The sequence below is a fragment of the Scophthalmus maximus genome, chromosome 11 (assembly GCF_022379125.1).
Source record: "Scophthalmus maximus strain ysfricsl-2021 chromosome 11, ASM2237912v1, whole genome shotgun sequence".
Taxonomy (NCBI): domain Eukaryota; kingdom Metazoa; phylum Chordata; class Actinopteri; order Pleuronectiformes; family Scophthalmidae; genus Scophthalmus; species Scophthalmus maximus.
In genome coordinates, this window is record NC_061525.1 from 5619976 (window position 1) to 5642547 (window position 22572).

Here is a 22572-nt window from a genome sequence, read left to right on the forward strand (position 1 = left end):
CTCTCGCGGGAGGAGGAGTCTGAGTTGCGGAAGAGACTCACTCACTGTCAAGAGGCGTTTCTCTACACAGAGCCATGTGATCGCTTTTTTTTTAAGTGAACCTACCTTCTGCCTCGGACCCTCGGACCGCAGTCCAGTCGAGAGGTTGTTGCCTTCAGTTGTTGCTTTGCCGCGGTCTTGTCTTGTTACGAACAATGTCGGAGTCGATCAAAAACGTCGCGATATTCGGGGCGACGGGGATGACCGGGCTGGCGACCCTACCGCAGGCGGTGTCTGCAGGTGAGGAGTGTGTTCACTTGGAGTTTGCAGCGCGGAGAAAAAGAAGCGGTGTCTGTCCCTGACAGAGTTGACTGATTGTCTTGTAACAAATAAGTTGTTGTCTTTCTACCAACAGGGGTTTAAAAAACAAAAATAACAATTGAAGGTCAAATGAATAACCAATAAGTTGATCAGCTGAGTTTGCTGTTAATGATGAATTTATATAATATGACCGATAGTAGTAGTATTATTAATACTCATAATAATGCCAATAACATAAGTTTAGGCTTCACAGTGTCAAGTTGTGTACGTCTGCCTCTGTTATGAATTTAGAGCTGGTAATAAAGCAATGTAATTGTGCTTATTTTATAATTGTCCAGTATAGTATGACCTTGGGTTTTTCAGATTTCTGAGTTCAGTCATCACACACATCACACTATTTCTTCTTTTTTTGTGTCTAAAAATGTCTTTTGAGAGTTCCCCAGCAACCATCTTTAATTGTACCAGATTATACCACCACAGAACTGTATCATGATATTAGGTCAAAACAATGTTGATATCTGAATCCTACTTTGCTAACTATTGAAGGTTGTTGCAAATTCAATATTATGAGCAATGTCTTAATGTACACATACATTTAGTACTGATTGCTGTATTTATTTGTATTCAAAAATTCATATTGGAATATGACTTCAACTGGAAAGTTAAGCTATAATAATAATAATAATATTAATTATTATTATTTATTTATATTGTTTGAAATTCTGTAAAGACTAAAAATACAGGCAGACCCACACACTTAAACAAACGCATCCGGTCATGATTTTAATTTCACTTAGCAGCATTTTCATTTCCTCTCCTCCCGCTCACCACAGGGTAAAAAAAACAAACTGTTGAGTCATGTTAGACGTTACAGATCAGCATTGTGCTGAGTCACAGCAGAGAGCTGGTAGTAGAAGATGTCACTATCTTGCCTGTACAGGGAGGGTGGAGTCACCTCCATGTGGTTGGTGTTATTACAGAGCGTCTGGAAAAGACTCTTATTCCATGTCGAGGCTAAAGAAGCTGGAATCATGTCATGCTGTTGAATTTTACTATCAATCTTGCCATGTTTAAAATGCATGCAGTTGTTACTGCACACTAGCCGGTCAGGGGAAAGTGCCAGTTTTATTATGAAATTATTATTTTCCCGCAGGCCCTGGCAGGTTCTCCCTTAACGTTTGGAAGTGGAGGTGGAGGCGAGGGTTATTCAGTTGGTTACAATATGTAATTTCACAACTAGATGTCACAAAATGATTATATAAACTACATTTTTCCAAATAGTCAAAAAACTTGATGAAAAATGTTGAAATATTATGCAAGATATCAAGGAGAAATCCTGTTGTTTTGAAATATAAGTGTCATGAGGCTGCATAATTATTACATTAGTTATATGGGCAGTGATTTCATATTCCAGAAATATTACGATGATTATGGTGCGAGTATGTGTTGCTTCTGTTTCTCTGTTGACCTGCTTAGTTTCCTCGTGTCCTCCTCCAGGGTACAATGTAACGGTGCTGGTGCGGGACCCTGCCAAGCTGCCTGCTGACCATAAGGCATCAAGAGTGGTGGTGGGAGATGTACTGAACAAAGCCGATGTGAGGACGACCATGGAGGGCCAGGATGCAGTTATCATCATCCTCGGCACCCGGAGCGACCTCAGTAAGGCTCCACAGTCTAACTAAAAACACACAACCAAGCAAACAAGATGAGAGAGAGAAAACACAGTCTGAGTCTTGTTTAGACAAATAAAAACTCACTTTTTTCGTTGTCACTAATGATATTAATTTCTCATTTAGTGTGCAGTTTTGTTTGTTTTTCACACACGCTCTCTGTGGTTTTGAACATTCTTTCCTGCAATTGCAGCATTTTTGTTGCTATTGTTGCTTTGGGATCTCCTTGCATGTTTACTGTAAATGATCAGCGTATGATTTTTTCTACTTTTTTTTGATTGTATGAGTTTTCTTTAACTGATTGCTTGAGTTCCCCTATGTTAACCTATCTTTACATAAGTTCACCTTGCTTTTAATTGTGTTAAACCATGAATTATTCACTAGAGGTCGCCATGAGACTTACACAACATATAATCCAATGTGACATCGTTGTACACTGAGGACAAATTTTCATGTATTTCTTCAGGTTAACATTTCCATGATACAATGAATAACCAATGGGTTAATTGTAACATGGAGATAACATAGCTACAAGATAGGGTTCAGGAAAAAATGGGGAAAATATCAGGACAAAATTAATAAAAAGTTGTAACAATGTACTAGGAAAAATACTTGCTCAAGTCCTTTTAGTTTTAAATTATTTTTACATTAATTTGTAAGACGTCTTTCGTGTTGTAGGCCTTCTAAATAATCCCCTTGATAAAATTGAACACATATTAAGATTTTAATCTTAATGTTTTCATGGATGAACTTAATTCTATAACTACATCGCTTTAAAATACAGTGAAGGAAATGTATAGTTACCACAGAGTGGAAACACTGTGCTTGAGTAAAGTGCCAGGGCCTCAAAATTATACCAAGTATAGATTTTCCTTTTTTGCCAAAGTTTTTTCTGATGTGTGTTAATCAGGCCCCACCACCATGATGTCCGAAGGCACCAAGAACATCCTGGAGGCCATGATAGGTCGTGGGATCAGCAAAGTGGTCGGCTGCATGTCAGGTATGACTCACCGCTGTAGCAATGTATTTGAATCTCATGTTTATATATTTGAGCGTCACCTCCTGAGTTGGCCTTAATTTCTGAGAGGGATGATGCAATCAAAACTAGGAGAAAAGGTAAGATACAGAGGAGATACTATGGAACCATTCTGTCTGTCATGATGTCGACATGATTCTGAGAGTTAAATACATCACTCTGAGCGGGATAGGAAGGTTTTTACGAGACATCATGCATCCGACCACTTTTTGGATCTGTGGAACGAACCAGAAATCTCCTAAATATTGAGCCCCTGTAATAAATACTCCTGCCTAAGACATCTACGGTCGCCGTCTTCCTGATTCAACTGCATCAAATTTTCCATTGCATCCTTCTTTACTTCTCCCCTCCTCCTCCATGTATGTTGCATTGTGTTCCTCCACTCTTTTCTTCATCTTCATCCTCCTCCCTTCCAGCCTTCCTGCTGTGGGATCGCTCCAAAGTCCCGCCCCGTCTGGTTCCCGTGACAGAGGACCATGACAGGATGCACACGGTGCTAAAAACGTCTGGGCTGGACTACGTGGCCGTCATGCCACCTCACATCGCTGGTCAGTAGGAAGCAGATTCTTGCAAGCTTTCTCCCAAACAAAAGTGAAAGAAAATTTAAAATTACTACTGTCATAGAAAGTGCTGCAATTTAGCCAGTCTTATCAGATTTTGGGGGGATTAATGGATTCTTTCATCGACAGAGATTGTAGATTCTCTCCTTCTTTGTCCGAAATTAAATTTTGTCATTGAAATTTCTGTTTTGTTGATGATTTTACTGTGAAATGTGTCCCTCTATCTTCCTCTGGTTAATCTATTAACTGTCATAGTAGAGAGCAGTAATATGTCATCTTATATTTTATTCAGTATTTTTGTTTCCTGTCTCGCTCTCCCCAGATGAACTTCCTCTGACGGAGCGTTACACGGTGACCGAAAACGCGCTAAAAGGAAGAGCCATCTCTAAACACGACCTGGGACATTTTTTCGTCAAGTGTTTGTCCACCTCAGAGTGGAACGGCAAGACTGTTGGAGTGTGCGGAGAGTACAAATGATCCTGAATGGAACTGCTGATCCCTCCAGACGCTGAAGCGTTTACATTTCTTCCTGTTGCCATTCTTTATTTCCACCAAACACAATGAAGCGAAAATATACGTGTATGCTGAGTGATATATGAAGGAACAATGTTTTTTTGTTGTTGTTGTTGTTTTTCAAATAAACCAAAAATGCATTGATGTATTCTCTTCCGTGATTATGATTCAGCAGCTTTTTATGAATGAATAGATTTTTATCATCTGTGGTGTATTGGGTATATTTTAAAACGCGTAAACCACCACAGCTGCTTTTACTCTATAGCTGTGTACTAACATGTCTTGTCACATGCATGGTCCTCATGTATTCAATGTTTTGTTTCACTTCATTGAACATTATGTCATGTGTTGCCTACTGTTGCGATCCTCTTCTGCTTCTCTTTTTTTTTTTTTTAAAGCTTTTGAAAATAAAAGACTTCATTGTACAAACACGAGTGTGGTGAAAGAAATAAGTGTCATGTGAACGAGCGCAGGCTAGTGTACAACAATAGCTGTGATATATTCTACAACTGCTCTCTTTCTTCTCTCCTTTCTCTTCACTCCCCCTCTCTCTACCCTCCTCTCCTCTCTCCCCCATTTCTCTCCTCTCATCCCAACCGGTCGAGGCCGATGTTTCGCCCACAACTGAGTCCGGTTTTGTTAAAGATTTCTTCCTTTTAAAAAGGAGTTGTTGTTTTTTTGCCAAATAATGCTCATTGTTGGAACTGATGGGTTTCTCCGTAGTAGTGTGAGGTCTCGACCTTACTATGTAAAGTGCCTTGAGATGATTTATGATTTGGCGCTTTACAAATTGAAATTGAATATTACTATATTATATAATCTTATTCTGCACAGCAATTTACCTGACTCTTTGGAAAGAAAACAGAAACAGAAAATTACTAATGGAACAAGTCAGAGTTGAAACACGTACAACTTCTTTACAGAGTACTGTAACAGTTACCTAAGTATATTTAATCACTGTGAAAGAGCATCGTGATAAGAAGCTTTTCAGTTTAAAGCACCCTGCAAACATTTGCAACCAAGTGATGGCATGTTTAGTAGTCTCCATATTCCTAATTATTGCATTTTTTCAGACATATGAGCCAATCTATAAGGCACACCATGATTGTCAGTCACCATTACTTGAATTGATCACAGTTCATATATGTACACAAAACTGAACAAGTAAATGGTAAGGAATATGATTCAGTCCCTGCTTATTGAAGGCTTTAGAGTAATTAAATGTGCTTATTATGATTTTTTTTAATGTTTGTGATACATTTTGGTGTTAAAACTAATGAAAGGCAGACACCTCTTTGGCTTGCTGGTTCTCCTTCAGCTCACCTCATGTGAGCATGTTCCTGTTAAAGTCAGATGAGTGGCACGTGCAGGGACTCCTGGTGTCCAAATCGTCCCAAGCGAGGGAGCAGAGCCAGCACACCGGAAACATGGAACGTCTGCCTTCAAAAAAATAAAATCCGGATTTTGAGAGGCGATTTTCAGAAGGTTCAGTGTTGTCTTTGGAAACCGGAGAATCATTTGAAGAGGAGCAGGATAACAAATACAAAGTGAGTCAACTTTAAACTCGATTTGACTGCGCGAAAAATCACAAGTATATGAATCATGCATAGAATTGTTGTTTATAATGAGTGAGATGATGCATATTAATATGGAAATTAACAAAGATACAATTTTTTTTGCCTATATCACATTACATTTACATTATGCTATATTGTGAGAAGTTGTCACAGATGTTTACGTGTCTGCAATTTTATTTTGAAAGGCACTGGAAGCAGGCTGCAGACTGAAACCGAGGAGGAGCTTAAGGTGTGTTTTTCTAAGTGGACTGACTCGTTCTTCTTCGTGTGGGGAAGGGTCGAGTGTCGGAATTTAAACAGAAACAACTTTGACATGTTGTTGGGTTTACGACAGTAGAAGTTGACCTCACTGACCGCTCTCCTCTCGGACGACTGCAGCTCTCAGGTAAATGAATATTCTTATCTAAATTAAAGGCTGATTTTTGACAAGTGCACATTTAAGTTTAAATTTCTTCTCATGTGGACGTGCACGTATAGGTAAGATCCAGACTCTGTCGATATCATAATGTGTAGTCTACATTTTAAAATCTTGGGTTCAATTTTTTGATTGTTGATAAGTCTCCTCTAATAAGTTTAGTATTTTCTAACAGATAACTTTAACTTTAGTTGGGTAAGACGTGCTGACTGGAAACACACACACACACACACACACACACACACAGTCATATTTCGTCTTGAATGCGCATGGGGGAGCCCTCTCCTGTCGTCGTTGATTTGATCATTTAGGAATTACTCTTATGTAAATCACAGAATAAGTAGCTGGTCAGGGGCCTGAGTGAACATACAAGTCTACGTTAAATATACATTGTGACAGTGTCATGGTTTGCATATAAGCAGTTAAACGTGCAATCAATGTGGATTTGTTGTATGAAATTGCTCCATCGGAATGTAATGCGGATACAACTACACTACCCAGAATGCCGTTCGTCACCCCCGGCCCCCAACTGTAGTGCCATTGGCGTGAAACTCAAATCACGGGCGGGAGAAGGAGCGAGCCGGTCGGTTAGCCGAACCGGGGTGGACCGTTTTAAACGTTTACAACAGGAAACCATCGACATTTTTTGGGTTTTAATCCGCCGGGGAACTCGCGACGCGTTCAGTAACCCGACCTCGGCGCCGAGGAGCGACAATAAGGAGCGTCAACCAGGAGCAACGGTGTCGACCGAACTTACCGCGGAGCGACGGGAAGTGATTCAACAGGTTGGTTTAAAGAGGCCGAACTTCGTAAACGTGTCGGAGCCGAGCGGTTTAACTCGCGTTCGACACAAGTTGGGTCCAAACTGGGACGTTTAAAGAGGGTTTAAACAAAAAAAAAAAAGAAAGAAAAAACTTTGGTTAAAATGTACAAAATGTACGAGGTGACTTAAAGGCCTTTTACGGAGGGTTCCTCCTGTTTCCCTCCTACACGACGAGACCGACGTTACAACCCCCAACCCTCATTGTAGCTCCGCGGAGCACTCGGTCCACACACACACACACACACACACATATGTATATGTATGTATATATATATGTACATATACTATATATACTATACATATATATATATATATATATATATATATATATATAGTTCTTGATTAGTAGTTCTCTGATTTCAGCTTCTTAAAAGTGAATACTTGCTGGTTTCTTTTCGTTCCTCCGTGACTGTACACTTAATATCTTTGGTGTGTGGAAAAAACAGAAAATTATCGACAGATTAATCGATTATGAAATTAATCATTAGCCGAGCCCTACTCTGTAGCATCTTATGTCTGCTCAGTCTTATTTTTCTATTAAAAAAACGTTTTGGAAAATGGACGGTTTTATCTCATTGATATATCTAGATATATCTAGATCTAGATCTAGATATATCTAGATCTAGATATATCTATATATATCATTTATAAGATAATTGTTTATTAAGTTATCATATAAATGATGATTTATTGACAAATTTTTGGATTGTGTAAAACAAGATTATGGGGAAAACAATTTAAAGTAAGAAATTAAATTAGAGAAATCAAGCAAATTCTGCTAATCCTTGCAAAGTACTCTGTTTATTTACAATAGATAGAACTGGAATTGATTAATTTAGTATTGAGTGACTTCCTTGTTTGTTTAAACCTTTGGGGGGGAGTATTCTTTGTCACGTCAGAGTTTCGATAGTATTCCATTCTTCTTTTTTAATATGAGGGCTTTTTAATTTAGAATTCCCACTTCCGTTCACTGAGGACAAAGAAACCTACAAAATGTGTAGAGTAGATTATTTATAACTGTGACTCGGTTGACTTGACAGTGTTTGCCTTCCTCTGCAGTTTCACGATGATCATGAAGGGGCAGAAGCGCAGATTCCCACCGGAGGATGTGGAGGTTTCAGACAGGAGCAGCCCGACCTGGGAGAGCCAACGACAGTTTGTGTTCTCGGTTTCCCTGAGCAAGTATCAGCGTGGCCAGGAGCTGCCTGAACCCAGCCTGCGGAGGTCCGTGCTGATAGCCAACACGCTGCGGCAGATCAGCCTCGAGGCCTGCGTGGCACCCTCTGCAAACGGGGAAGTGTCAGCATGCAGCTCTTCATCTGCGCTCCATGTGAAAGAGCAGGAGGGTATTGTCTACGGAGTTGCCACAGCAAAACATCCCTCTGCAGAGGCGCTCACTTACAGCCACTTGTCAGCTCTTGCCACCTGCCCTGGGGTTTCCTCAAGTGACTCATCGAATTGTGTTACAAGTAGGTGTCCAGCAAGTACATCAAATGTTCCCCTGTCTGCAGGAGACGAAGATGAGGACTGGGGATCAATGTCCACTGATCCTGATTTCTCCCTTTCAGCTGCCATTTCCTCGATTCTCACTGCACTGGATTCAACCATTGACGGGGGCCCCCAGGCAGCTCTGCGGTCACCCCTCCGGTCCTTGGAGAACCTGTCGCGGTCCCCAGAGGGAAGTGCGGCGTGGGTAAAACAGGGAGTCCGAGGTTATGGGGGGAGCTGGGAGCAGCCGGAGGTGTGCGGTGTGCGGGAGAGCAACATGGAGGTGATGAGGTCCAGCTACCTCGGTGATCTCACTGTGGAAGATTTGTTCCAGGATATAGACACGTCCTTGCTGGAGAGGGACATGGGAGTGCTTGGACTTAGAGGCAGCGGAGCTGGATACCCAGCAGGCGATGATCTCCTCAGGTACCTGCCCCCTTTCTCTCCCTCCTCTCCCTCCCCGCACCCCTTCTCCCTCTCTCTAAGCCAGAATCTGAAGTGCCTGCCTTCGTTCTCCTCGTTTGGCCCAATGTCTCCCTCAACGTCTACTTTACCGTCCCTCTCTACACCACCATCCTCTCTCTTCGTCGGTCAGAATCACGTGAGAGAAGGACTTGAGCTGGAGCATCTGATGGAGATCCTGGTGGAGTCCTGATAGCCACGTCTTCACCGCAGTATGAGAAATCCCCTCAAAACCGGAAGTAACCTGAACAACATTCGCTAACTTAGTGGACAGAAACTGAACTCTTACGGCAAAGGGCTTGACTGTCAAACATGTCAAACATTCTCTTTGTACTTAATATATGTAATTGCTCATGGAACTGTGTATTTTAGGCGTTAGAAAGTAGTGAGCATGTTCTGGAGATGTAGAAATGGTTAATGTCTAAGACAGAAAATGCTCCACACATGGACCATCAAGAAAAAGTAGCTGCGATGCATCTTATTGTCACATGAAACACAAAAAGCAGCATGAAAGATTTGTGTTTCGGAGCGATAGTGAAAATTGTGTGGGTCGAAGCCAGAAAGGCTGTTTTTAATAAGCAGTGAATCACTGCACAGTTAACTGCTGAGATGCATTTGATCACAATTTTCTGTCTGACTCAGCTAATTGGCACTAATTGCCAGTGCCTGTCTAGAGGGCAGGGGTTGTCCAGAAAACGAAGAGAGGCGGCGATTCGGCAGTCGCCCTAAAATGTGTCAAATGCATCACCGCGTCAAGCCGCACCGCGTTCACCCTGGCCGCCCCGAGTTATCTGGAGTAAGGAAAAAGCAGTAGCCAGTCATGTGCTGGTGTTTATTTGTGCAGTGTAAAATGTTAATGTGAGTTCAGAGAGAATGTGATTTGGCTTGTGTTGGAAGGACTCTGTGGTCCAAACACTAATACTATAGGTCAAATCTTCTGTGAAGAAATTCTTTTATCATATTTATAAATTTGTTATTACTGGGAGATGCTGTCAGATGCGTAGCTATCAGGATTTTGAAAACTGCAGGAGCTCCCAGTAAAAATGTGATATTTAGTCATTGATAACGGTTCGACCAGGACAAGAAATCCACAAGAACCACTATTTTGTGCAGTTATAAAAAGGAAAAGAAATTTCAAATTGTGTATAATTCTTGAACGCTGTCATTAACTGGGTCATTCCTCAGCTTATCAGTAACCAGCAGTTAGAAGTACAGTCACATTAGGATTTAATTTATATATTCCTGTATTAGCAGTAAAGCAATTTAGCCCTTAGATATTGCTCAGTGGATGAAGCACAACTCTTCAATTCGCTTGACCAACTGACTGAGATGAAGGGTGAAACTAGATTTTTTCTAGAGTGCAACTGGCCTAGTTTAGGAAACGGTAGTGTGAAGTCACTTCAGTATTCAGTGTCTTTTGAACAGATGCCTTTATTCACAGAGCCTTCGCAGTACAGTGACAGTTTACAAAACATCCTCACGAGTTTGCTTGTGACGGTGCAGAACCGGCCAGCCATCCACTACTACACAACCGCTTCTGTTGTACAGACGCAGAAGCTTCATTTGGTTTGCATTTGAATTATTGCACTTTTGTAGATAATCTGCATTTTGAGTCTCGGGTCATGTGAGCGTGCGGTTAATGTTTTACTCAGTATTTATTGAAAATGTAACATTACAGGTAAGATTTGTGCCAAATTGTGCCATGTGAATCACCTGGTAAGAGTTCTGTTAAAGCATATTGTTTAAAATGAAATGGTGTTTTAACTGCAACTTAACCAGTTCTAGATGTCGATCCATCATGTAAACCCACACTGCTATAAAGTACGGCAGGAAGAGTGGAGAGAAATTGTATGATGAAGCACATGATGTATGTTTTGTTTTTGTTAGTTTTTTGTACATTTATAATCCTGTTCGTGGACTGAAGTTTCTTTCAATGCGAAGGTCCTTTCTGAACAGACGCAGTCTCAAACTAATCATTATTGACATATTTTGTTAACAATATGAGTAATTTAATGTCGTACCATATTCAACAATGGTATATTAATATTGTTACGGCATTTATTTTATTTACTTTTACTTTCTTCACGAATATTTTAACGGTTATGTTTTTTAAATTGAGGGGCAGAATGCTCACATTATGTATTTAGACTTTTTTTTTTAAATAAGGTAATGTTTACCTGTACTGATGTTTTTAATAAAATGTGATAATGAATGATGTGCTTTATTTTCCTTTTTTCACACCCCTTATGTGGCATTTAGATATCAATTCTTAAAGCTGCGGTGGTGTATTTAGTTTAGTTAGTTTCCATTTCTCCACCTTAATGCCGACACGAGCACATCGAAACCATCCAGGATATTATTATCCAGAGGACGTGGAGGTTTCAGACAGAATAGAATGAAAGAATAAAACAGGTCGACAATTTAAATGTAAATTCTCATCCCGGCCTTGTCCCCACAAGAAGGTTACACGTTTTTAAGTTTCTCTTAAAGCAATACTCGCATGTCTTCACGTACATAAGAGCATTGAGCAAAGTGTAGAGTTTGTCCGTTATCCTACATTGAAATCACAACATCACATCCTTTTTGTATGAGAGCATAGTTTGAGACATAGTTTAACAATTATTTAGGATACAATACAACAGGAAAATATGTGAACCCAACTTGTAATACGATTAGAAAAATGTGCCATACCTGTATGACTGAAGACTTCACCCACACTACAAGAAAGTAATTTTCTTCCAATCTTCTTGTACCAATCTATTTTATGATCTCACTTAAAAACACCCTGTAGTCTCCCACTCTTAGGTCATGTCCCCTGCTTGAAGAAAAAAAAATTGATTATTAGATATACTTGCTGGGTATTACACTGGGTATGCCTGTAAAACTCACGTCTCATCTTTTTCTTCTGCAATGGCTGGAGCCAGTCCCAGGTGACCTTGGGTGAGAGACCCTGGACACAGTGAGTCTATGGTTTGAACCCAGAAAGTTATTGCATGCACAAATGAGAACCTAATACAAGGCAAAGTAGTTTTTTGTTGTAAATTTATGATTTTCCAATTCAAATACATGATATTGTTGAACTACAATTACAAATACACCAACATGGACAGAGAAAACGTGCGTTACAGTATCAGGATATAATTAGCCTCTTCCTTTGACAACAACAACAACTGATGTGCAGTAAAGTGCATTTCATGTCTTCATTCTTTTGATGGATTTAATCCACACGCTATAAATCACCCATGACAGGTTGTGTTTTCCATTGAAATTCGGACCACAATGAAACCCTTTTTTTTTATCAAACCCTCCTTTTCCTTGTTTTCTTTTCTTCGGTCCCTCTATTACAACTATTTAACCCCATTTATTAGCGACTGTTCTAGAGGTGTGGCGACATGTTGCACTACATACATGCACACACTAGGGGGCGGCACCATAAAGGAGGACAGCCCATGTCCTGAAACAAAAACTCTGCTCCTCCGGAGTTTCTGTGCTCTTCCACACAGACACAGTTACAAGTTACACTGCCACATATGAAATCTGATCAAATATGAAACAGGTTTCCAGTTGAGGTCCACATGGTTTTACATGCTCAGTGTTGGGTCACATTACACCTTTATTTGAGGAAGTCACCTTAAAAGTGCAACAGGCTCATTTGTCGATCATTCATGCTCGTGAAGATCCATCAAGTTGGGCAAAAGCGAGTGAGTGAAGGCCAATTCAGCGTGCCAGCCTGAGGATTATAAATATGACTGGATGGTCCGGTAAATAGTCAGGAGGTGTTTTGGCCACGACGTGTATATGTGAAGTATAAAGAGAATTAGCTGAATGATGTACCAACCTCCAAAGAAAGAAACAAAACAAAACACAAATGCAGTTCACTGTTTTAAGGATATTCGTAAAAATCACAGATTGTGAAGTGTCAGCAGTCGGTGCTGCTGTGGTAGATGAAATATTTGTTAGTCCTGAAAAGTGACAAGAATACACGCAGAAGACAGAAGTGATCTAAAAACAAGCATTCGTGGACCAACCGTTTTGGTTTGAGCCAAGACTGAGGCCGAGCCTGGATGGTGAACACACCACAGTGACACCAGTGTCAAACAGGAAAAGAATACATTTGTGCCTTTTGGCCCAAACGGGTTGCCAAACATTGTCTGTTTCAGAGAGTCCTTTTTCTAAATGTGCAGAAAGTGCTGACAGCTCAAACTGTTTGTCCAGTCTCCTCACAAAGGCTGAATCTCAAAACTCTTCACTGGGTGTTTTTCTTTTACAGTGAGACAAAGAGAAGACAGGATGAAAAAATAAGAATTCAGATAAGAATTCAGATTCAGCCCATCAGTCTAGGTGTTTCATCACTGGTTTAGGACCAAGGGGCCGGCAGAGGTAGAGCCTTTGTGTCTTTCCCCGCCTCCCCACAGCTCAGCCTTTGTTGATGCTGTTGTACGAGGGCTGGGATCCCGGCTCCAGGGGCTGGCTGGCAGCTTTGTCCGTCAGGTAAGGGGGCGCCTGGTCTTCACGTTTGTTCTCCACAATGGGCTCCCTGTCCTCGTCCTGGTCGGACTCCTCACAGCGCGGCAGCTGCAGGAAGGTGGTCAGGCCATGCTGGTCGGCCATTTTGTGGAAGGTGCGCAGCAGGAGGTACATCATCATCAGACCCACAAACAGGTAGACTACAGGGAGGACAGAGAGACAAGGGGTCACGGGAGGTCATGTACACGACAAAATAACGTGCTTCGTGCAAAGGAAGGACGTTACCTGACACTGCCGTCCACTATTTTGGATATTTTGGATGAATCAGACGGTTTGGATAAAAAACACAATAAGTGATTCTCCTCCAATTGAACAAGACTGCACCATTATCACAAAAATGTGCACAATCCAAACTCAAACAGCCAAAGCACACCACTCTTACCTCAACCAAAAATATTCATGAGAGCGTTTCTAATGTCCATAAATGTTGAATGAGCTTTCAGAATAAAAATGCAATGTATCTGGTGACCCGTGAATTTACAAAAGAGAATTGCAGAGTTAGAAAAGATGAACATTTCAAGGCTTCAATGACTGTTAATAGTTTAAGATTCTTGTGAAACCTTGGAGAAGGAGACGGCCGTGCGGGCGTGTTGTGCGTTATTTATGTGGCGGCAAGGTGAGAGAAAGCTGCGTAAATGGAGGGCAGGCGCAATGCCGAATCTCTAGCGGCCGAATATGCTGCAGCAGCAGTTTGCAGAGAATCGGTGACAAACTGCAGTTGCATCATTATTTATAGGTTTATAATGTTGGCGAGTGAGACTTTGGCCACTTGGATTCAGCTACAAATAGCCAAGTGATGAATGCGTTTAGTCCAGACTGGGGACGATGATGCCGGGGTTTTGTTTACATGACACGTTGAAGATCGACAAAAGCAAAAACGACGCCATTTTGAGAAGCGTGTAGAAATGAGAATAAAAGAACCCACTAACAGTCCACTCACATTGGTCTTTTTTGAAAATAATGGTTAATTGAAATAATTATAAAGCAAATTTGAAACAGTATTCTTTACAATTAGTTTGTTATGGTTATGTTTTACTATAGCAACAAAACAAAAAAAAGACTATAGGAACTAGATGTATATGTTATCACATCAAAACCTGACAAGTTCATTGTGACTCCTCCTCTCATGATGGCAAAAGTCTGACATAGGGGGTACATTGGACAGGAAACGATTTTGGTAAACACATTTCACCAGCAAGGACAACAGGCGTGCCCTCAAGTTGGATGGCATTGTGAAAACAAGTTATGTCTGCTCTGATTCTTGCGTTTGCCTCAAAGCCGTGGGGTTTCTTTCGTCTGTCACATGTGCACACTGAAGTGCCTTCACATAACCTGAGTTCAGGTCCTGGACAATAGCCTCTCACTGTACAAGTAGGCCAACTCTTGAAGAAAAACAGCGTAGGATTACGGAGGCCTCGGCCCCTCGACTGTACCGTTACTGTGGGGGGTTTACAGTGAGTGGTACAGGGGAACTCCTGGGGACAGCAGCTGATGGTTATAGCACCGGGCAGCTGTGTTTTTTACATGTGCAGCTTTCAGGACGCCAAATTTAGGCCGTGAAAAACAATTTAATGCAACCTCCCTGGACTTTGATCAGAAGAACAATGGATGCATTAGCACATTTAATTAGTTACAGTAGTATTTTTCCACATGCGAAGCACATGGTGACCTCTTCGTGGTGGCATGTGATGAGTTCAAGGACCTTGACGGTCCAAACTCCACCTTCCCAGAATATTTGCTCTTGAGCACTGGAAAACACTGTGCTGTCACAGAACAGCGGCAACGGCACAGAACAGGCGTCTCTCTCACTTGAACCTTGCGTGGTCAATACTTAGCTGTGAAAGTTTCAACGCGTATTGGCCAACTGCAGAGTCTGAATCCGGATGATAATAAATTGAGTTTGACCGCAAAGTAAGATTGGGAGCCACCGCTTCCTCCTCTAATAAAACGGCGCCTGGTAAAACGTTGATTGTATTGTTGTCAACTCCTGCATAATTCGGGTTGAGGAGAGAAAAAAGGGCCTGAACACAGCCAATGAAAGACAATCCTTTCAAAATGATGACATTTAGAAAATGTGCATTTCATCCATCTTTTCAGGCTGCCATGGATACGGTTATGGGGTAAATGTTCTCAGCAGACGCAGACAGAAAACTGAAGAAATCTCTGTCTTGCCGCTGTAAGAATACAACAGATTTCTCACGGTTGATCGAGATGGATGAAGCCGCCACTTCTGAGAAGTTGGGCTTCACTCTCATTTACTGCTGAAGCGGATGTGTTGTTGTTATTTACGAACTATTTGCGTATGATCCCCTCATGAGGGAGAATGACACCAGGCTCGCTAAGCGTTGCACCATCAGGCCGTGAGAACAACAAGCCACGTCCAGCCGCTGGGCCACTAATCCTCCTCGGAACCTGCCGGGGCGGTGTGGGTTAATCTGACTCGAACCGCATCGTTATTACGTAACACATGCCCGTATGACGGGGCGACAACACGGCTGCTCCGTGTGACCTGCCGGGCCTCCCGCCGGACTAAAGTCAAGGGATTAGCCGCGGAAAGGACAGAGAGGCAAACACAGCAGCTTGCAGCAATGTCCAACCGTGTACCACTAAATCCTACACAAAATATGAAATCCTGTATGAAATTACTTGTTTTCAATTGACAGAGCCAGGGACGAGCCGCAAAAACGAACACAGAACCGACGGCAGAATTTTACAAAAAAGTGTATTGGATTAAAATCCCGTACTTCCCCTTTAACAGTTGTTTTTGTTTGGTTTCTTTTACTGTAAAAACGCACCTTAGGGAGGGATTTTTTTTCTCAGCCCTGAACACAGCAGAGCCCATTCATCTAGTGCTCTCTGACTTGAGACAGAGACAGTGGACTTTTAGACAAAAACACCATTCCAACCCTGATTCAATTACAGAGGAAACACCCGCACAGAGACAGGGAAACAAGAGCACGGCTATAAAAAAATAAATTTAAAAAAAGGATCTCTGTCATGTGACAGTGATATCGTGATGTAAACGAGAACAAAGAAGCACCAGGATCCTGTGCAGGCTTTCATGAAGAAGCACATGTATGGTTAACATCCGAATCATGTGGATGTGGATGGTTTCAACACTGATGAACCATGTTTTCCCGTCCGTCCCATCAAGACGACACAACCCTGATACTTGTTAGCGTGTCTGATAGAGTCTCCGACACAGATCCAGTTTTAGTGATTTAGTGATGCACCGAGTGAAAGATGGCTCACGAGATGTTGCCAAAATGATGACAAAATCGGCTTCTAACACGGACAATGATTGAGACGTGCCAGCCTGGAACCAGTCACTGATATCCATGGAGCAATGCAGTCAGCACGAATCCAATCGAGGGGTCGACCCATGATCGATATCGGTCCATTTTTTAAGCCGATTAAGATCATTTCATTATAAAATGCGCTCCTTTGGCTCCGATGCAGCCGCAGACACTACTCTCTGAATTTAAACAATGTCCCGTCCATGTTTGTTTGTTCAGCTTCATAATAATGCTGCGGATGGCGTCCTGCACTGTTTGTGGTAAGGTCCTGTTGAAAGGTTCTGTGAATTAAGGCATTTCAACAAAGTTTTGTGTTAAGAGTTGGTATTATTCGAAAATATGCGGCCTTTTGACACTCTTATACTGCAGAAAAATAGCAGTTTCAAATATTGTCATCTGTCTCCTAGATTATAAATAATCGATATTGGTATCGGCCCTGAAAAAGCCAATCTCTATTGGATCTGATCTAAGCCACCGTCTGATATCCAGATTTTTTTTTCTGATTACTGATGCTTGAACTCTCTCTGGGTTTTAAAGCTCAGTCAAAAACAAACCTCAATCAAAAATCCCCCCTGCTGATAGTTTCAGTACTGCGCCGCGACGTTTACAGCGAGCGACACACAAGACTGAACTTCCAATTTCCAGACTGCTAACAGATAAAGTCAGAGAGCGGTTTCATTCGTGAGAAAACCATTAAAAGGGGAGGCAGTGCGAGGTGCAACTTCTCACAGCAGCACAAAATCATCAATCCTGGATAAGCTCGTTTTGAATTCCTCTCCGTCGTACGGACGGGGTTTCTGTGCAATGTCCCCGGCGCTGATGGTGACGCTCCGGTGACACCTCTGGCTCCGTGCCTCTGCACACCATCGGGTCAGATCACGTAAGGGATACGCCGGGTGGACCTGCTCTCATCGACAGCTCTGCACACACGTCGCAGATCTGTGCGACTCCTCACTGGACAAAACCAGACCTGACGCCTGGGTCATGTGACTCCTGTTAGCGCTCACTTAACATCAAGTGCAGTGCGTGTGCTCTTTTTTTGATTTTCCATTTGTAGTAATGATTGCAGCAAAATGACATTAACATGATGGATCTTTGCAAATATTATGTCTTGGAATTTTTGTGGTTGTGGGAACGTATAGCCTTTTTAATTTTTTTATTTCCATGCAGAACAGTTAATGTTGGACCAAAAATGTATTTATTTATTGACAATCATCATCTTAGTTTGCATCCTTGCGACCTGCTCACAACAAAGTCCTCCATAGGGCTACAGGAGGTCGAAAGCTCACTGTGGTTATCTTAAATGTTAAAGACTGAAAGTTCACTATACCCACTTCAGTGTCAAGCTCTTTTTTTTTTCCAGATCCGTTTACGTGTTACATAAGATATAAAATGAACCTTCACCAGCTTGTGTATGCCGCTGTTTCCTTAGGGAACATGTATTTTAATATCTGACACCCTGACAAATACTGTTGTGTACGTGAGTACGGCTGAAGCCTGGCACTTCAACTCGTCTGTGACAAATATGATCAATATTGGGTGTGAGCGAGGCGCTGCACTAATCCATCTACGATGACGACCATTGCAGGTGTGCTTTAAAGCTAATCTGTTGCAGCAAATTTCCAGCTCAGTCAACAGTTACTGATATTAATGTCGCAGTGTCAAGCATCCTGATGAGAAAACGCCTTCTTGTCAAACATTAACCGCCAATGACCAAGCCTTCAAAAGAGGAGCTGAGCGAGTGTGACTGGAGGAACACTTTGAATGGAACAACATTACAAATGGCACTTACCACACAAAATATTAAAAGTAATTAAAAAGACACAAAAGGCATTACCCACTTCTTCTCTTTCCCCATCTAGAGTGAATGTTCCGGGCTTCAATCTGATCCCCTGTACTTTACCATAATATAAAAAATGTGTCTGCACTAAGGTTGAGTGACTGGACAAATTAACTCCTGATCCAAGAGGGAGATAATATCAACCGCACTCACCCATGACAGAGACCTGATACAGCTGCCTGTACTTCTGCTCAGGCTGCGTCCCCGGCACGAAATCCCCCAGTCCGATGGTGCAGAGTGAGATGAAGGAGAAGTACACGCCGTCAAAGAACGACCAGGACCCCTCCACCACGCTGAACACTGCAGCGGGAGCCACGAAGAAGCACAGCACCACCAGGACCAGCAGCAACAGGAAGTGGACAGCGAAGGCCGGCCGAGGCTCCATCCCCGAGCGCTGCAGGAGGCCGACTGGGGCGAGGACCAGAGGGTACATGAGCCTCTGGACGCAGGCGGTGAGCACCAGCATGGTGAAGGGGACTCCGATCAGGGCGTAGAGGATGGAGAAGGCCTTCCCAGTGTCCGACAGAGGACTGGTGTGACCGTAGCCTGGAAATACAGGGAGACAGGACATTTGTATTGGTGAAGGAGGCCGGCAGCAGGGGAAGAGGTGGAGACACAATACAAAGGCCCATTTGAGAAGAAAACTAAAAGTGCTTGTCCACTGTGCGGCCACCTACACCTGCAAATATGCGGTCTACTGCTACTTGCTATTCTAGTTTGGGGTTGTTTTCGGCCTCTGTGGTTATTTCATGGCTCTTTGCAGTCATTGGTTTGACATTCCAACAATAACACTCACTCACTCACTCACACACACACACACACACACACACACACACACACACACACACACACACACACACACACACACACACACACACACACACACACACACACACACACACACACACACACACACACACACACACACACACACACACACACACACACACACACACACACACTCACACTCACACTCACACTCACACTCACACACACACACACACTCACACTCTCTGTCTCTGGGCCTGACACCTTTAAATTCATACCTCCACCCATCCCTGTTAGTAACCCGGGGTCGTGTAGTGTCCCACATATGATGCCTCTGCAACTAATTCAACATGGATGAATCCATTAATATCCACAAAAACATTTCATGGTGTATTTCATAGATCTCTAGTAAATGTCAAAGAGCAGCCATACACCTCTCATCAGCTGCCCAGGCTCACAGGACATAACAAAGCACAAGATCTGTGCGTTTACGCCCTGGGTCTAATTGTCAAAGTATGGACACCATTAGTCCACGAATGTCACGTCCCAACTTCGACAGGGAAGGAACGCGAGCGGTGCGTTTGTGAAACCATCTCACAATTTGACCATGCAAATGAAGATAACTTCGCAATCTATCCAATGTACATTATGCAAAATCAACCGCACCCGCTGCAGCACCGTTATTCTGTGCGACGAGGGGTTGTGACGACGTTCCAGTTAAAAACACAGCTGACGGCTGATGCATCAAACCCGGACGCATTAAAACGTCAAAGGGAGAGTCACACAGGGATAGAGCTCCATGCGTCACAAAGAGCAAACAAACTATGTCCTGAATGGCAAAGGTGACTCCTGTTCTGCTTCATGCACAAATTTCCATTTCCTTCAGGGCCCATGTGAGTGTGTGGTTGACAGCGGTGCATGTGACATAGCGCAGCAGCTTGCAGTGAAAACGTCCAGGAACTGCACTGTGCGATGTTACTGTGATGACAGTGTGTGACTGTGATCGGCTTAGACACTGGTGGTGCACACCGGCACTTCTCTCTAGAGAAGAGCTGTGGGGGAAGACAGCTCAAGACAAATAAATTGATTCGAGAAGCAAAAAGAGAATGGAAATCTCGAATGTGTTTGCTCTCAGACAAAAGTTGTCGCTTCATGTCCGGCTGGTTTTTCTAGACAAAGCAATACTGTGTTATTTTTTTCTTCTTCTTGGGACTGAGTTTGGAAATAAACTCACAATGTGAGTGCTGGATGGGGAAACGCAAACTTTCTCAGACCTAAACTAGCAAATACATGCGGCTTTGCATTGGGTCTCCCGACGGGCCCTTCTTATCCAAGTTGTCAAGTTGTAACGAACATCTCTGCGAGAAATCTGATCTAATGGGATTATGAAGTCCGTTCTGTGGTGCCGTGCACCTCACTGATGAAACGGCCGCTCCAGCAATTAAGTATTGCACTCTAGCCAGGGAGATGCATCTTGATGCTCCTTTTGTGAGAATTGGTAGAGGTCGAGATATATCCTGATGTCATTTCCCATCATGCAACTCAATAGGGTTCTTCCATTAGACTCTACACGCCTTATTTAATAACCACATATTTCAAACTCCACTTCCCCGTCTGTAATGCAAGCCTTCTGGGTCCCCCCCCCCATCCAGGGTCATTTCTGTTTTCCGCTCCGATCATCACGATTCTTTGCAGCAAACGGCCCCCTGCGAGCGCAATGGAAGTCTGATTGGAGAACTCGACCGTACTTCTGTGACACAACATGTTTGGGAAAGGTGGTGGTGATGATTTCCATGTGGGACTTTTCACGCCCAAACCACGTCCACCAGCATTACATGCAACGACAGACGTTTTTCATATGACGATCATCATCATATCACAAAGTGCTAGTGCTCCTCATGATGAGTTAATATTATTAGATTTAAAAAGAAGGAAAAAAACCCTGATAACACTGACACAAACAATAAACCAGCAATGATGCATCGACGTACTACACACTGCACGTTCAACAGTTCAACAGACTGGACTGACATCATCATGCAGAGTATATTGCCCCGTGTAAACCCTACCACAAAGTGCTCTGGAACAACTTTAAGTTCCATCAAAGCGGCGTTCAACCGGCGCTTCTTAAAATCTAAATGGGGGCAAACAAGGAAACAAAAGGTAACGTGAGGACTCGTATTCATATTGAGCCATGTAGGAGGAGATTCATTCGCCGTTTGCAGTGCCTGTCCAAGCACAGACATTTCTTATAAAAAACTGAAACCTTCACTCACGTGTCCATCAGTAGACACCAGTCGATCTAACAGACCAAATGACAACCAGGCAACACCTTCCAAAAGCTTTAGAAAGCTCCATGTGGCTCCACACACATCTGTCACCCGGCTGAACCAGACCCTGCCATATCCTGGGAAATGTCAGTCCAAATCTAGAATTCATCCACTTATTCTTTTTCCTCCCTCGTCCACAACCTTGTCTGATCACTTCCCCAGGGAGAGCCCCTTGCACCTCGTGGATACTAACTCTCGACAGAGAGAATCACCTCATAGTTGGACTGCAGTCAACGGGAACCTGCTTGAACCGAAACAGCCATGACACGTGGCAAAACAACACCGGCACAATTTGGCTCCAGCAGTGTTTCATCTCCAATCAGAGACGACAAATACAAAGTTCACATGTGCCACTGGTGGTGTCATTTATGACTCATATGTTGGCTGTATGGGGAGGTGGGTTTGACCACCAATGGGATTTGAAAGTTGTTTTCCCCAAAGGGCGGCTGTTTGTGCGTCGTGCGTAAAAGACCATTTTTCTTTCCCTCCCATAAACCTCCTTTGTGCCATTTTTTTGGGGGGGGGGGGGGTCGCAACTCACTCACCGACGGTCGTGACCAGAGTGTTGGCGAAGAACATGGACGAGGCCAGGTCCCAGTTGGAGGTGGCCGAGGCGTTCCGCAGGACGGACACGCCGTACTTGTTGGCCGTCAACACTTGGAGCAGGAAGCGCTCGAGCGACGCGGCGCTCAGGCAGCTCTGGTTCAGGAAGTCCCGCTTCAGCGCCTCCATGTCGCGCCGCAGCTTGTCCTCCACGGGCCGCTCGATGCTGGAGAACACCAGCGCTCCGAACAGCAGGTAGATGACGTAGAACAGGACGAAGCCGGTGAGCAGCAGCCACGACCTGCCGACGGGACGCATGTCTCCTTCTCACTCCTGGACTCCCGTCCGCGGCGATGGGCCAACAGAGATGCCCCCCTCTCTCTGTGCGTCCTCGACTCCTTTCCTCTTTTTTTTTCTCCCCTTT

At 43.1% G+C, this 22572-nt stretch overlaps 3 protein-coding genes across 6 annotated transcripts; 2 read left to right on the forward strand and 1 right to left on the reverse strand.

Moving 5' to 3' along the window:
- Nucleotides 1–86: 86 nt before the first annotated feature.
- Nucleotides 87–4510, forward strand: blvrb (biliverdin reductase B). The gene is made up of 5 exons (XM_035621656.2): nt 87–279; nt 1798–1959; nt 2881–2970; nt 3423–3554; nt 3889–4510. The coding sequence occupies exons 1-5, from the start codon at nt 195–197 to the stop codon at nt 4041–4043; spliced, it is 624 nt and encodes a 207-aa protein (XP_035477549.1). The 5' UTR covers nt 87–194; the 3' UTR covers nt 4044–4510.
- Nucleotides 4511–5885: 1375 nt separating this feature from the next.
- sertad3 (SERTA domain containing 3) lies at nt 5886–11056 on the forward strand. 3 transcript variants are annotated; one of them, XM_035622251.2, is made up of 3 exons: nt 6595–6856; nt 7954–8363; nt 8463–11056. In XM_035622251.2, the coding sequence occupies exons 2-3, from the start codon at nt 7961–7963 to the stop codon at nt 9035–9037; spliced, it is 978 nt and encodes a 325-aa protein (XP_035478144.1). In that variant the 5' UTR covers nt 6595–6856; nt 7954–7960; the 3' UTR covers nt 9038–11056. The 3 variants fall into 3 exon arrangements, with proteins under 3 accessions (XP_035478143.1, XP_035478142.1, XP_035478144.1); XM_035622250.1 differs by lacking the exon at nt 6595–6856 and adding an exon at nt 5886–6041 and having other exon boundaries at nt 7954–11056; XM_035622249.2 differs by having other exon boundaries at nt 6593–6856; nt 7954–11056.
- Nucleotides 10258–22572, reverse strand: kcnk6 (potassium channel, subfamily K, member 6). 2 transcript variants are annotated; one of them, XR_007031691.1, is made up of 4 exons: nt 22151–22572; nt 18661–19053; nt 11734–13511; nt 10258–11659 (listed from the first exon to the last, which is right to left on the reverse strand). XR_007031691.1 is itself a non-coding variant. In XM_035622252.2 (3 exons), the coding sequence occupies exons 1-3, from the start codon at nt 22464–22466 to the stop codon at nt 13261–13263; spliced, it is 960 nt and encodes a 319-aa protein (XP_035478145.2). In that variant the 5' UTR covers nt 22467–22572; the 3' UTR covers nt 10258–13260. The 2 variants fall into 2 exon arrangements, 1 of the variants encoding a protein (XP_035478145.2); XM_035622252.2 differs by having other exon boundaries at nt 10258–13511.

What these genes read in the sequence shown, in the direction of transcription:
- blvrb (XM_035621656.2), top strand. Translation starts at nt 195, where the DNA reads ATGTCGGAGTCGATCAAAAACGTCGCGATATTCGGGGCGACGGGGATG. An exon ending in AGTGGTCGGCTGCATGTCAG is followed by an intron (nt 2,971 to 3,422) that starts GTATGACTCACC and finishes CCTCCCTTCCAG; the next exon opens with CCTTCCTGCTGTGGGATCGC. An exon ending in CATGCCACCTCACATCGCTG is followed by an intron (nt 3,555 to 3,888) that starts GTCAGTAGGAAG and finishes CGCTCTCCCCAG; the next exon opens with ATGAACTTCCTCTGACGGAG.
- sertad3 (XM_035622250.1), top strand. Translation starts at nt 7,961, where the DNA reads ATGATCATGAAGGGGCAGAAGCGCAGATTCCCACCGGAGGATGTGGAG.
- kcnk6 (XM_035622252.2), bottom strand. Translation starts at nt 22,466, where the DNA reads ATGCGTCCCGTCGGCAGGTCGTGGCTGCTGCTCACCGGCTTCGTCCTG. An exon ending in CACTCTGGTCACGACCGTCG is followed by an intron (nt 19,054 to 22,150) that starts GTGAGTGAGTTG and finishes CTGTATTTCCAG; the next exon opens with GCTACGGTCACACCAGTCCT. An exon ending in GTATCAGGTCTCTGTCATGG is followed by an intron (nt 13,512 to 18,660) that starts GTGAGTGCGGTT and finishes TCCTCCCTGTAG; the next exon opens with TCTACCTGTTTGTGGGTCTG.